Here is a 14,163-nt window from a genome sequence, read left to right as displayed (position 1 = left end):
ACAGAGCAGGAGGACTCAAAAGTCTGACGTCACATGTTGCTGTTGAGATCGCCGCAACGCAAACAAAACTCACCTTGCGATTCTATTTTTGGAGTAATGAAAGAATATGACACAAAGTACAGGAAGTCTCTGTTGCATTGTCAACAGCACATTGACTGTTTAATTTCTTTTGTTGATTTTGTGTTGCATGCTAAGACGATTAAAGTGTGTTAAAAACCTTCTATTGGGACACAAGTATCTTTAAATACTTTATGTTTTTCTACTCCGTGCTTTGTCTTTATATAACATCTTATGTATCTTCAGTGCACCTTCATTTTTTAAGGTGTGGTTGGTTCAAAACACCAACTCATCTCTTTCCACTGAACTCGGAGCAAACAGAGTGGAAACGCTTGACATTTCAAAATAACTGAATATGAATACTGGAGATGCAAAATACACAACATCCTAAATAAAAGCCAAATATTATTCACCTGTTGTCACATTAACAGTCTTCCTCCATCTTTCCATCTCTACCTGAGCGTGCTACATGTTCTCTGTTCCCTGCACACTTCTTTTGCTCACACCATCTCCACTCACAGCTCCCCTGCTCTCCAATTACTCCCATTACCATCAGAGATGTTGAAACACTACAGAGCCACCAGCGACTGATGCAGGGAGAGAGCATGATAAGAAGGGATACTGGAAAGCAGAAGTGACAGGACAGTGTGATGACACAGACGCCAAGAGCTGATAAAGACAGACAAACACAGACAGACAGGCAAGCTGTGAGGCAGGGTCAGCTGCATGCAACACACACACATGAATTCACACACAAACCGGGGGACAATGGACTCTGCACTGCCGTTTTTTCAACCCGCCTGTCCTCCCCTTTAACTCAAACTATCTCTGCTTTTCGCCTTTCTTTCACCAAACCCTCACGTCTCTCAGTCGTCTCTCTGTTTTGTTCTCATTCTGTCACATAATCTTTCATCAGCCTGTTTTCCAGCTCGTTGGGTGCAGTCTGGTTGCTTACCCCGTTTACTAGTGAGGAGGGGAGTCCATGATCAGCAGTCCCCCTCAGTCCACCGGCCAAACCCTCATCCACTGAAGTCATCCACTAGCCCCGTTCACCAGGGCTAAGTCCGCTGTCTCTGCTCACACACACACAGACACATACACACACAAACTCAACACAGGTGTTCCCTTCAAAGGCGAGAGGAGGAGAAGGAAGCTTCGGGATAGTCCAAAGGGTGAGTCCCTGTTAGTGGTATAATCCAAAGAGAGGCAGAGGAGCGGAGCAGGATGTATCGTTCACTTTAAAACACGGCACCGGCTGCCTGGCTTCTCCTAAACACACACAGCCTGCCTCTTTCTCTCTCTCTCTCTGTAACACACATACACACACACACACACACACACACAAACACGAGCACAGACTCTGGACCTCACACACTCACACTCTTTGCCTCTCTCGCTGACTGGTTGCCGGCTGACTCGCATTCACACAGTGAGAGCTCAGATCAGGCAACAGTTGTTGAATTCATGGCCCCTCCCTCCCCCTCTTTCACTCCTTCCCCTTTGCGGGCGGTTGCCTAGCAACTAGCTTCAGTGGGCGGGGCTTGTGAGAGTCCTCACATTGCTGCACACTCTGCTCTCGGCTGCCGCCCACTCAGGCTATATTTGCATATGAAGCCCTGCCTGCCTCTGTGTTTTGTCCCTGCTGTGGAAAAGGCCAGAGCCTGTGTGGGCTGTGGAGAGGGGGAGAAAAGGGGAGAGAGGGGGAGAGAGGGAGGGGATTGTTGTCACTTCAACCCAAACAGTTTGTCTTCGGTGATGCAGCAGATTTAACAAGACGGGTCAGAAAGAAAAGACATACACAATAGAGGGGAGGAGAGGGTGGGAGGAAGCTTTAGAGAGAAGGGGAGAGGTGATGGAAAAGCAGCCAGAGGCATTTGTTGATGCCGTTTCACACAACGAAAAGTATCAAATGAGTTCAGAAAGTAACTTGTAAAAACATTAAAAACAACACGAGTGATACAAGCTTACAGCTGAAAAGTTACTCAGTGAACAGATCACTTCAAGAACTTTTGTTAAAGTTTTAAGTTTTAAGTTCAAACCAAATGTCTTTCTTCGCTGAGATTAAGTTCTGGATTTCTTAGTCTGATGTCATCAGACTGAACATCTTTGTATTTCTGGCTTGTTGGTCCGACAAAATAAGCAACTTTAATCTGCTACCTTTGTCTTTGGGAAATTGTGATGAGCATGTTTAATATTTTCAGATATCTTAATAACAATAAAGAGAATAATGAAGAAAATAACTGAAATAATCAAAATATACAGCATCTGATATTATTACATAAACTGAATCCCCCTACTCTGACATTATTAGAATCAAATAACTCTCACCTCCTAGAGAAGAGGACATTTTGGCACTTTTGGATACAATTTTGAACCACATGACCTTGAAACTGAAAGTCCTATGTTTAAATCACCTACATTGGATCAACAAAACATGAGAAGTCCTCAAATCTCTGCTGAAAAATACACACGTGAAGCTAGGGGTGGGTGCAATACAATTATCAGGTATCGATATATCGATACTTTAATTTACAAATATGTCGTTCTAAACAGATTTAGACTCCTTGCGTCACTACCTAATGACTCCTCTAAGTGGCACTTATGAAAATGAATGAGGGTAGCGTATTGGCCCGAAGAAGGAGTTAATTAGATATTGTGATGTATCATTATATGATTGTCTTGCAATATATCAATTATTGCAGAATCGCTGTATCGTGATATTCGTTACCGGGGGTCACGTATTGTATCGTGAGTTACCCTGCGATTCCCCACCCCTACGTGAAGCTGTTGTCCATGGTTCCTTGATGTAATAACTGAGAAATGACGCTCCCAAATTGTAAGTAAATGTACATGCATTGAAAATTGGTTAATTTAATCAGCATAAGCTAAAATGAAATTCTCAAGTTTTATAATTTAACGTCCAGAATACATGAATGGAGACTCTAAATAATCTCCACACAAGCACACTGCTCTTCAGCACATCATTTATTCCTCAAAGAGCCGACAGAAGTTTTGCATTAAAGGAGGGAAACGTCCTCTGAGCGGGCTCTCCATATTGTTTACCGCTATTTCTTTCTCGACTCTCATCTCAGCTCTGCCGTCCTCAGGGCATTTCGATCATTCTCTCAGCTGCCACTCCGTGCTTTACTCCCCACTTGTATCTTTTAAATTGCTCCTTTTGCAGTCGGAGGCTGACCAGACTCTCTTATCCGAGTCAAGGATACAGAAAAACAAAATGGAGTACAGACTTCTATTTATAGCTCCAAAATGTGATTATTGTGTTTCTTCCAAGTGTTTGACGGTCTCAGTCCCAACAGTCATGGAGCTACTTTGCAGTCAAAATGATGGACTAAGGACTCTCTCGTTAGCTTACATGAAAATGAGAATTTCAACCCACTTATCAACTCCAAATTTTTACAAATGAGAACAATATGGACATTACTATGATATGAGTATGAGCGGTGCAGGCTGTGTTTGTGTGGAGCGATACATTTTCCACGAGGACGGCTAGATGACCTGGTTTCAGTTGTGATGCATGAAGCAGGCAGGATATAGACCCTAGTTTACAAGTCTACAAGCAGATAGCATTTCTAAATCTCATGTGCACAACTTGGCCTAGAAGTGGCTAATGAAGAGGGATTATTATCCACACTATGTATTCATGTAAATGTATATCCATGATGCATCAATGTGTCTCCCTTCCAATTAACCTCGAAAAAAGATGTTTTATGTTATTAGACAGATGGAGAGCTAAATAATGAAGGTGTGGGAAAGGGTAAGACAGGTGAGCTTGTACTTTATCTTATTGGTTTGGGTGGGGATGTCACCCATGATCACTTTGTTCTGTGTGTTTGTTTATATACACTACAAAGAAGCTGAGTACAAAACAATATATTAAGCTGCAAATACCCTCTCAGATATATTGCTGTACTATATTTCTGCATCATCGTGCCTGAGCGAACAAGCCGCTATTACAATGCACTCTGTCTTAATATTGTCATCTGAGAACTTCCCTGACTCCCACACCGCTGTTGTCCTACTTATATTTGAAGGACCTGTCCCCCACGCTGTGCAGGCATAAATCACACACTCTGCTGCCGTCATAACAAATCCCCTCCGGTGTCTGAAGGGCTGAAATAAAAAGAGATGAATGATGGCTTCTGTGTGTTTTCTCTTTTTGCTACCTTTGTGCTTGTATTCGACAATTTAATCACCTTTGTGCTGTCATTCCTCCACACTATACTTCACCGACACACTAGAATCACTCACAGTGTCAAGTAACGCATTCAATGAGGCTATGTTGTCAGTGTATTTGTGAAAAAATCCTTTATTTTGTCTGTGCATGGATGTCTGTTTTTAGCTTCTGTTTGTGTGGTGTTAGCTCAGGTTTCACCACTTCTTGTCTTGTTTCTGTAACTGGACTCAGCAGCTTCTGGCAGGAGCTGACGGCAGCCGAGCCAAAACATAATCCTGCTAAAAATTACAAGGAACTGTCAGTGAACTTATTACCTTATTGCTACCTCTCTCTCTGCTTGTTGCCATGTTCTCAGTGTTAATTTCCTGACTCATACTCTGCTTGCTGCCTGAGTCCTGACGCTGGATGTGAGTGCTCCTGCGCTGATGGAGAGATGAGGGGGAAAAAAAGGGAAAAGGTGGTGAGAGAGACGGAGAGGAGGACAGAGATATGATGCCAAATAAAACCTAACTATGTGGAAAGGAATGCACCCTTCTTATAGTCTCCTCTCTCGCTCCCTCCCTCCTGCTCTCCTTCTCCGTCACTTCTCAAGGATGTTGGCCGTGGCTCAGCCAATCGCCTGAGGCTATTTGTTTATGTGCAATTTGTTAGAGGGCTGGCCTCTTTCCCCCTTTTCAAGGAGGCCATTTACAATTCTATTCATGTCTACCTGCCTCATTCAGACAGCAACACATAGTTATGGAACAAGGGCCGGGGTTTCACTACATGCTTTCACAAAGTGTTAACACAGTTATGTTAATGCTATTGAGAGAGGGGAACACATCATTGCATAGCTTTCTTTTATTTTGTGTTAGGAGTGAAGGGAGGTGCAGTAATTAAAGCGATGAAGGTAGGAGGTTGAGAATTTGCATTATACTCCTCATTGATGCATGGACGAAGGGTTTACACAATCAAATCAAATCAAACCTAACAAACGTGCGTGTTCCAGAGTTCAGCTGAAGCAGCTCTGTGGGGATTCTCAACCAGCTGCTGGGGTTCGCAATGCAGCAAGACGAATGATAGAGAGGACGGGGGTGGGGGGAGAGAGAGAGAGAGAGAGAGAGAGGAGAGAGAGAGAGAGAGAGAGAGAGAGAGAGAGAGAGAGAGAGGAGAGCAGAAGGAGCTTAAAAGAAATAAACGAGGCAGGGATGCTCTTCGGGGGGCACTGGGTTGGTAGGCTGCTTATTTGGGCCGAGTGCTGCGAATGCCAAAAACTCTGATGTTACTTCCTGTAAATATGCAGAGCTTTAAATATAAATTTAAAAAGTCCAGACACTTGAACACATTCAGATGTGCTGTAAACATAATGCACCTCCACACGTGTTCTTAAATGTTTCATGTAATAGCGTTGACCATTAAAAGGAGCAGTTCGCCCCTGGAAAAAGCCACTGTCAGTCAAAGCTGGGGCTCTCTGTAATTTAGAAGCTATAATATTTGACATTGGCACCATCGCTGTGGAGAAAGTTGTACAAACAGCTCGTGGTTTCGCCCATTCTACATTCCTACAACACCCAGCATGCATTGCGGCCCTCCCTCTGAAAGGAAGCGAGAGATGCTGGAGAGAAATTTTTTTCATAATGGCATTAGCTCCCCATAATAGCATGACATGACTGAGGCTGAAAATCGGTGGTCTGGCCCTTTAAGTCAGCATGTTCTGCCATTTGTCCTCTAGCTGATTGGTCACCACTAACCCCTGGTAGTCAGTGATGCATGCTGCAGTTTATTCTCCAGCCTATTGAAGATCCTTTGGTGCCCCTAGCCCCAATAATTCCCATAGCCCCAGCTTGAATTAAGGCATGGTTCTGACTTAATTAATAATAACATATCATTTGAAAAGTTGCACATTAGATGCCAAACTTATCCTACACGATTATACCGCTTAAGGGTAAGGGTAGAGGAGTATATTTAAATATACACTGCCTGAGATCTGACAACATGCAAGAACTAACTGTGCAACTTTGTGAGAATCAGTGTGATGACAATGTAGGCGGTGGAGGCAGTAAGAAGAAGGGGTCATATAGAGTTTGAGCGAGAAAGTCAGTGAGCTAGTGAGTAAGACTGAAAGGCCTGAAATCTGCAGCATCATTTCTGGCACTATCTCGAGTTCGCTCGAGTTGTGTTGCCAGAGAAAGTGAGAGCATGAATTAATAAGTCTCAGTACGTGTGATTGGAAAATGTAAAAGATGAATTTGACAAGAAGGGGACACGAAACATGAAAGTCCAATGAGGAGGAGATAAAAAATACATGTGTGCATCATGAAAATTTAAATTCTGTGTCACACTACCGCACTACACTACATCAGGAGGCAATACACATGTTCACATACCCTGTACAAACAAACCCAGAAGGGAAACAGCGATAAAAGCAAGTACTACATAGACTATGAATATTAACATCAGACATTAATAAGAAATTGTCTTTAGAAAAAGAAAAGAAAAGAATATCTTAAAGGAATAATGCAGATTAAATATGTTAAACATGAGCCTCTTCCCACAGCAGGACACATCCATCTATCTGTCGGTGACTATATGCCTGTAATATGAGTGAAACCGGGCTACTGGGTTAGTCGTGCCTGCAGGGAGAACTCACACATAAAGTTTGGAGGTATTGATTTCTGTTCACATGGTGAGAACGCATCCGTTTATGGAGGGACACAATGTACATTGCGACAGTTTTAAATGACAGATGAGTATCTAGTGTACCAAATAGATATACACTCCACTCAGAGAGAAAGGTATGTACAGTTTAGGATGGTGTGCATGTCCAGATAGTCATACACATACTGTGAGAATATTCAGTATGCAGCGATGGTGCAAATGGAAAAACATATTTGCAGTGAAAACTTATATTCACAGTCAATACCAGTACAAAACCCTAAACAGACACATTCTGATCTATGACCAACAGGATTGTCATTTTTTTCCGGATAGGGCTCAACAGATCAGTCGCTCTGCTCATTTGTACTGGGCTGTTAAAGTACCTTCTGTAAAATATGGCTCTTAAGTAGGACTACAAGATATGGAAAAACTGGATGAACTTTTTGTTCTGCGATATTAATGCGATATTTATTGCAATATAAAAATACAGGAAATTATACCAGATAAATGCAGTGTGTTTTCAAGTACAAAAATGTAATTTAATTACTTGGGACCTTTAAGTCTATTTTCTTCAAACAAACAAAACTAGGGATAGACCGATTATCGGCCGGGACGATTATTTGGCATTTTGACGCATATCGGCATCAGCCATTTTTTGTATTTTTATTTTTTTAAATGTCTTAAAAACATTTTTTTATTATTATTATTATTTTTTTTAATCCGACGGCCGATAAGAGATCAATTTAAAACTGGGTTATTTTGGATCTGATGCATATGCTTAAAGGCATTTAAACAAAGTTAAGTGTTGGAATTTGTATTATTCAAAATTTTGACGCCAATATTTTCACTTTTACTACAAATGAATATCAGCTTCAAATATCGGTTATCGGCCTCCTTGACTACTAATAATCGGAATCGGTATCGGCCCTGAAAAAACCATATCGGTCTATCTCTAAACAAAACCCCTTTCCTACTTTTACTACACTTGATTCAGAGACTCTGTCCCCTGCATGAAAAAGTAGAGTTCAGGTGGAGCGCCACGTTTCTTTAGCCTATAAAATAAACACAAACAGACTTGCACATCTGTGACAGAAGCAGTGTCACGTGCTTGTTTACAATTTACATTCCGGTGACTCACATACTAAGCTGCACGGCGGGGAGTCTACTCTGTGCTCAGGTAAAGAGCTGCACTAATGTGATGTCAGACAGACTTTTCCTGTAGATTAATCGTGGAAAACCAGAAAATGGCGAGTTTTCCTTTTGCACCAAGCAACAATAAAGCAGCAGCTTGAGGTGTAGCGGCTTATTTGCCTCACTATCGCACGTCCTTGATGTGACAATTGCACATGCGCACATGGTTTAAACGATTTATCGTTCAGCCCCACTCTTAAGCAGCATCTACACCTTTGGTAAACAGCATCAACAGTCCTTAATCACTTTTTTCATAATTTTATGTGGCACTTTGACATATAAATGCAGGTTTATAGATGCAGGTATAAATAAAACCTGGATTCATGTATAAGTCAGGAACAGGAAGCTGCAGCAATGAGAAATCTGTTCTATGGCTCATTCAGTGCAACTTTCTGCCACCCTTGTTCTTAAAGTGAGGTCATGCCATACATCTCCTCAATCTTAAAAAAAAAAGAATAAAAAATGGGTAAGAAGAGAAGTTACCAATACACAGAATCTTGTGTGTCAGTATGCTGAGCAGGCCGGGCTAACAAGTGACTGACGGCAGATCAAAGCCTGATGATCGATGCACGACCCGACCATCCATCCGTCAAATCATTACCAGACAACTGGGACAGCAAGTGACAGAGGGATCAATGAGGGAGTGAGGAAGATAAAGACGACTCTGATTACAAACAGAGAGAGGGAGGGAAGAGATAGAGAGACCAATAAAAAAGGAAGGGTGCAGAGAAACACATGGAGAGATTTAGGTACATATCTGTGGATTTGTTTTTATAAGTTACAACAACTTTTTTTAAAAACTAATGGAGTATTTGCAGGTCAGAGCTGAAGAAGAAGTTCTGCTGAGCTTCAGTAGGTTTTAACTTCCTCTATTAAAAGGTTACAGTGAGCAGGGATGTGAGCTGCACCGCATCAATGCAACTAGACAAGGGCTGCTAATTAGCCTGACGGACAGGAGGGGAAACACTGGACCATGAAAGAGGTTACTGACCAAGGTCATGGAATATACAGTGACTGCACTTTGCAAAGGACGAACAAACACAAGCTTTTTACAGCTTTGTGGGACTTTACTGCTGTTACAAAGTGCGTCAAGAGACACACAAACAATACAACTATTTAGATACTGTTTGACAGACGATGAGCTTAGTGCTATATATTAGCTAAACCACAGTGTTTAATTTTTCAGTATTATTGTGGTCGCACATAAAGCCATGCACCAGTGTTGTGGTTAAAACACGTCTGGGTGCCGTCACAGGAAGTTAGTTATAGTCAACATTTACACAACAATGTCTCCTTTCTTTTACTCACAGTTCTCGTTTACCAGGAAAAAGGATCTGAGACGGCTGTGAGGTAGTAGTGCGTCTTTGTGTGTCGGATTGTTATGACACTGAGGAGGATAAAATTCGGCTGAAACACCTGTTGAAACAGGTAAGCAGTAAAGGAAGTTCACGCTTACTTGAACTTCCTTTACTGCTGTATCGTAACCCTGAGGAGTTGGAGGCGACATTTATGTGTGAAATAACCTCATAAACTTGCAACACACCCTGTTGATCTGTTTATCTCCTGACAGCTGGAACAAACTGGAGCAACATTAAAAAATATCTATATCTATATCATAGAGCAAAATATCTGCAAAGCCAAAACATGACGGTACGCATCCTGAAGCTGAAAAAGTTAACAGAATATCAATAGAAAAATCTCACGTGACCTTTCTTTTGAGCTGACAGCATTGTCCAGCTAAAATGTAACTGTTACTGTCTATATACAGTATATTTCTACTTCTTGATTGAATCATAGACTGTACAACAAGACCAGGTCAAAACCTAGTATGTGGCTGACCGCATCAGGTCAATGTGCGCTTTTGTGGGCAATGTGTTACAAGGACTGTCCTTATGAGGCCGTTGACAACGTGTTTGAAAGCAGGTGCGCACTGCAGACATGGATGAGGACAGCGAACGAGCAGCCCGGCCTACTCCCTGAACAAAGTATCCAGAGCCGTATAAACAGAGAGTCGCGTCAGTGGAGGTCCGATATGCTCCATGATCCGCCATTGCGATGTCCCAACTTTCTCTCACTACGGCTATGAAATTACCGTCACTCACTCACATACAGACCCATGTGTAGGGCTGACCCTGGCCGTCAGGCAAAAAGATGGACACCATGACAGCTCCCTAAAGTGAAGCCAAAACATCTCTATCGCCCCCTGCTGACTGGCTGCAGTATAGGTCATAAAGCCCGCCTCCTCCATGTTAACAGATGGGCCATGAGTCAAACTATAAAATCAACAAAATTCACGCCAAATACATTTTTCTCAAACATGGTTTCTGTCATCATGCTGACTTATGTCCAAGTGTTCATTTTTCTGACAAGTTTAGTTTTTATGAGTCATTTGATGCTGTAAAAACGATGATTGACAGCTCTATTCAGGAATCCGGCTCCTGCAGCCGATCTGTTCCTGATCAGCAGAGTAGAGGAGGAACGGCGAGAGGAGATGTAACTAAAAAAATCACTACAGTCAGTGAATCATCTGTGAACATCTGCTTCAGACCAACACAAGAAGCTGTTCTGCTATTAAATACGCCGGCATACGAGATCCTTGCTATTTTGTTCGGTAAGTTAAGTGTGTGTTTTGATTAGCGACTCGGGCTGGGTATTGATAAGGATTTCTCAATACGATTCGATTTCCGAATCGATTCCAATCAATTCGATTTTATTTGGTTAGGGGTCTTAGTTACAATATCAGTGCACCTCTAACCTGGTGCATTATCAAAATTTTTAATGTTTACAATAAAAATGACCCCAAAGAAGTTACATCATGTACTTTTTATTTAACAAGACAAACACACAGCAGTCAACACAATATTAACAATTTTAGGAATTAGACAGAATTTTTAGTCTGAACATTTGGCTCATGGTTTTCATTAAACAAACTGTGGTTCAAGGAGATTTGGCCACGAGATCCATACCACACGAGAGTTATGGGGAAAGGCATACTGTATAACAACATGCTGAAGATATACTCGTGGCCAAAACAGAGAGTAACATAAACATCAGTGCAAAACTAACTTACATATTCATGGACGCACACACGATAAAAAGAGTCTGTCGCTGATCACTGATGTCTACGTAGTTGGTGCAGTAAACAAGTCCGGGCATGTCTCCCTAATTGTCATGATTCCCGGGAATGCATTGAGTCGTGCTGTGTTCAGGAGCGCTCAGAAAGTGAGTGATCAAACACGTTTTTACACATAATTTTAAAGATCGATATCGGGATTTATTAATCAACACTGGGTCCTTCAAATGAGTATCGATTCGAATCAGAAAAAACGATGTTTTAAACCCAGCCCTATTAGCGGCAGTGGCTACGGCGGCTCCACCAGCTGATCTCTACTGCGCAACTCTGGCTCCAAATGACGTCACTATCGCAAGATGGCAACGCCCGCCACAGGGGCTATTTTGGCATCAATTTCGTACAATGAGAGCAGATGGAGACGCATCGTCCATCTATATATAGTCACTGGATTGAACAATGCATGAGTGTAGCTCTGAAATATACATAGAAATTGTATATTATTTGCTTTCTTTTCTTACTTTCTGCAGCCAATATTCAAACTCCAGTGGCAAAGATATGCGCTCATTTACATAGTCAAATATGTTGTTAGTAAATATCCCCTAAATTCAAACAATGGAGTCGTTTACAGGTTTATGGTAATTTCCAGTCAGTTCTGTGACTCAAACCCCCAAGTGTGATGCAATGCCACAACTCCCCCTGTGAGTGGGAGGGTGTATATCTGTGTTGTTTATGAAAGAGGGAGAAAGAGGGAGAGATAAAGGGGGCGAAGGAGGAGGCAACCATCCAGAACTGAACTCCTGTGACAGCTTTTCTATTCAGTCCCAACATCACAGGACAATCAGCGACCTAATTAAACAAACAGAAAGAGAGAGGGAGCAAAAAAAGAGGAAACAGGGAGGAAAGAAAGGGAAAGTGATGCTGGAGAAAAGAAAGACGGCTGGACTGATTGGAAGCTAGTGAGGAAAACAAAGAAGAAAATGGGGATCAAAAAGCAAAAAAACACATGGAGAGGACGGGGAGTGAGAGGATCTAAAGAGCTAGAAAAGAAAATCACTGATACATCAGGCCCCAAAAAAAACATGAGCAGCAGAGGAGAGAGAAAGTAAAGTAAGAAAATGGAAAGAAGGGTGCAAACAGGAGCGGTGAGGAGGGCTGCAGGGTTATACACACTGGCCTTGAGCAACTTAAGAATTAATGCCGGCTCAGTTTGAGGGGGAGAGAGAGGTCGGGGGCAACAGTGCTGCAGCAAGCAATTCAGTTTATCCGCTTTGACAAGAGGAAGACAAGGTCCGGGCACTAATTATGGATAACAAGACAGACAGACGGACAGCAGAGCTTTGCCCAGACCTCCAGCAGCAGTCGAGGGAGATAACAGCAAATTAAGGGCAGTGGGACTGAAAGTAAGAGAGAGAGAGAGAGAGAGTTAATTATTTTGCTAGAAAATGTGAAGGGCACACAGGTAATGTTTTCATTACTCCTGCAAAGACCCAGTGGTGGAACGATTTCCTTCCTTTTGCAGCCTTTGCAAGGCCAGCAGTGGAGCATGAACTGGGAAAAAACACTCAAACCAATGCCAGACTAAATGACAGTGAAGGCATACGGTTGGTCACACTGATTCAGCTATTTGACGTTTCAATAGGAAGCATCATTTGGAGTCAGTCTTACAGAGGCACAGTGCAGTCTGTGCACCAAACCTAACCTTATGTAACTGCTAGGGTTTTTATTAAGGGTCAGTTTTTATAGAAGCTGCCCCATAACAGATATTGGTTTTGTGCTACAATTCCACATTTCACATTTAATGAGCTTAGTGTGTTTTTAAGTGCACATCCCCTTAAGTATTGTCTTCCTATAACTCTTGTGTCTCCTGCTCAGAGCTCTGACTCTTCACTGTTAGTGGAAAGGACACTGAGTGCAGAGCTGTGCCAGTTAACATGTTTTCTGTTCTGCGCCCTGTTCTGTCTTGCAGTGATAAAACTGGCACCCAGGCAGACAGAGAAGTTGTTTGGAAAGAAGCAGCTAAAAGTGATGGCAAAGCAAATTGTGCAGAGGGCTGTCATTTAAAAAGGAAGGGCAGGAAGAGATTACACACGCACAGACAGACTTAAAGGACTACTGCTTTAAGTTGAGGGGAGCTTGGTCAACGTGGCCACAATAAGATCTGGTTAGGATGAGGGAATTATTTAGTCATCTTTATTCTCTGATCGGGCTTAACTGCCACATAAAAGGACATAAAGTGCCATACAGTCAGGACCACTTTAGACAAAGAAAGCTTCTGTTTGTATTGCAGTGAGTTATATTTGGTGGTATGGCTTTGTTCATGGGCCTTTCCAAATGCTTTTGTGGAAACCCTTAGGCAGGAAGAGTAGCAGCCCTACAAAACATGGCAGGCATCAATGACAACAGACATTGGTAAGTCAGACAAAGCATGAAAAGGAGGAGCTGGCAGAGACGAGCTATGCTCAAGTAAAGGCAGCTAAAGGCATCACTCCAACTGAAGCAGCTGTGTGGGACAGGGGAAAAACTCTCATACGCCGAAAAGGAACACCGAAACCTTGAAGTAAGTTGAAGGGAAGCTGGCGAGGGAATCTTTTGTCTTGAAAGCAAAAATTGGCTCCTCAACACCAGTGGTTCTCAACGAGCCTCAGGGCCCACCACCACTTCCTTAATGACAAATCACAACCCAAATTTGAAATTGAAATTTTTTTAACCACTTAAATTCATTATTTAAAAAAAAAAGGGGCAGTTTGAACCTGAGACAACATAGTGCAACATAGATGCAACCACTGTAGGGCTCATCAAGTTTCAAGAATGTAAATGTAACTGTAGGTGGGATAACCAATCAGTGGATACATGGAGTGTTAATAAACTTTGCTACTTGCACGCACATAGGAAACCCATGTCCTTCAAAATAAAAGCGCAGCATAGACTTTTTGCCACACCTTTTTTTTTTTTTTCCAAGCACACTTCCACGACCCACTGACCCACTTTTGGGTCCTGACCCACCAGTTGA

The 14,163-nt window shown here is 42.3% G+C and overlaps 1 protein-coding gene across 4 annotated transcripts in view; it reads right to left on the bottom strand.

Moving 5' to 3' along the window:
- Positions 1–14,163, bottom strand: part of rab11fip4b (RAB11 family interacting protein 4 (class II) b) — a 57,846-nt gene that overhangs the window by 27,282 nt on the left and 16,401 nt on the right. For 2 of the 4 annotated variants that reach the window (XM_069665852.1, XM_069665853.1), the window contains exon 1: positions 1,013–1,472. The exons of the other annotated variants lie outside the window; for them this stretch is intronic. In XM_069665852.1, the coding sequence (XP_069521953.1) occupies positions 1,013–1,093 (81 nt within the window). In that variant the 5' untranslated portion in view covers positions 1,094–1,472. Of the gene's footprint in view, positions 1–1,012; positions 1,473–14,163 lie in introns of those variants that run through there. 4 annotated transcript variants of the gene reach the window in all.

The sequence above is a fragment of the Semicossyphus pulcher genome, unplaced genomic scaffold, assembly GCF_022749685.1.
Source record: "Semicossyphus pulcher isolate SPU_LCO1_2020_fin unplaced genomic scaffold, fSemPul1.0.p SCAF_17, whole genome shotgun sequence".
In the NCBI taxonomy this organism is placed as follows: domain Eukaryota; kingdom Metazoa; phylum Chordata; class Actinopteri; order Labriformes; family Labridae; genus Semicossyphus; species Semicossyphus pulcher.
This window is presented reverse-complemented; position numbering and strand designations above follow the sequence as displayed.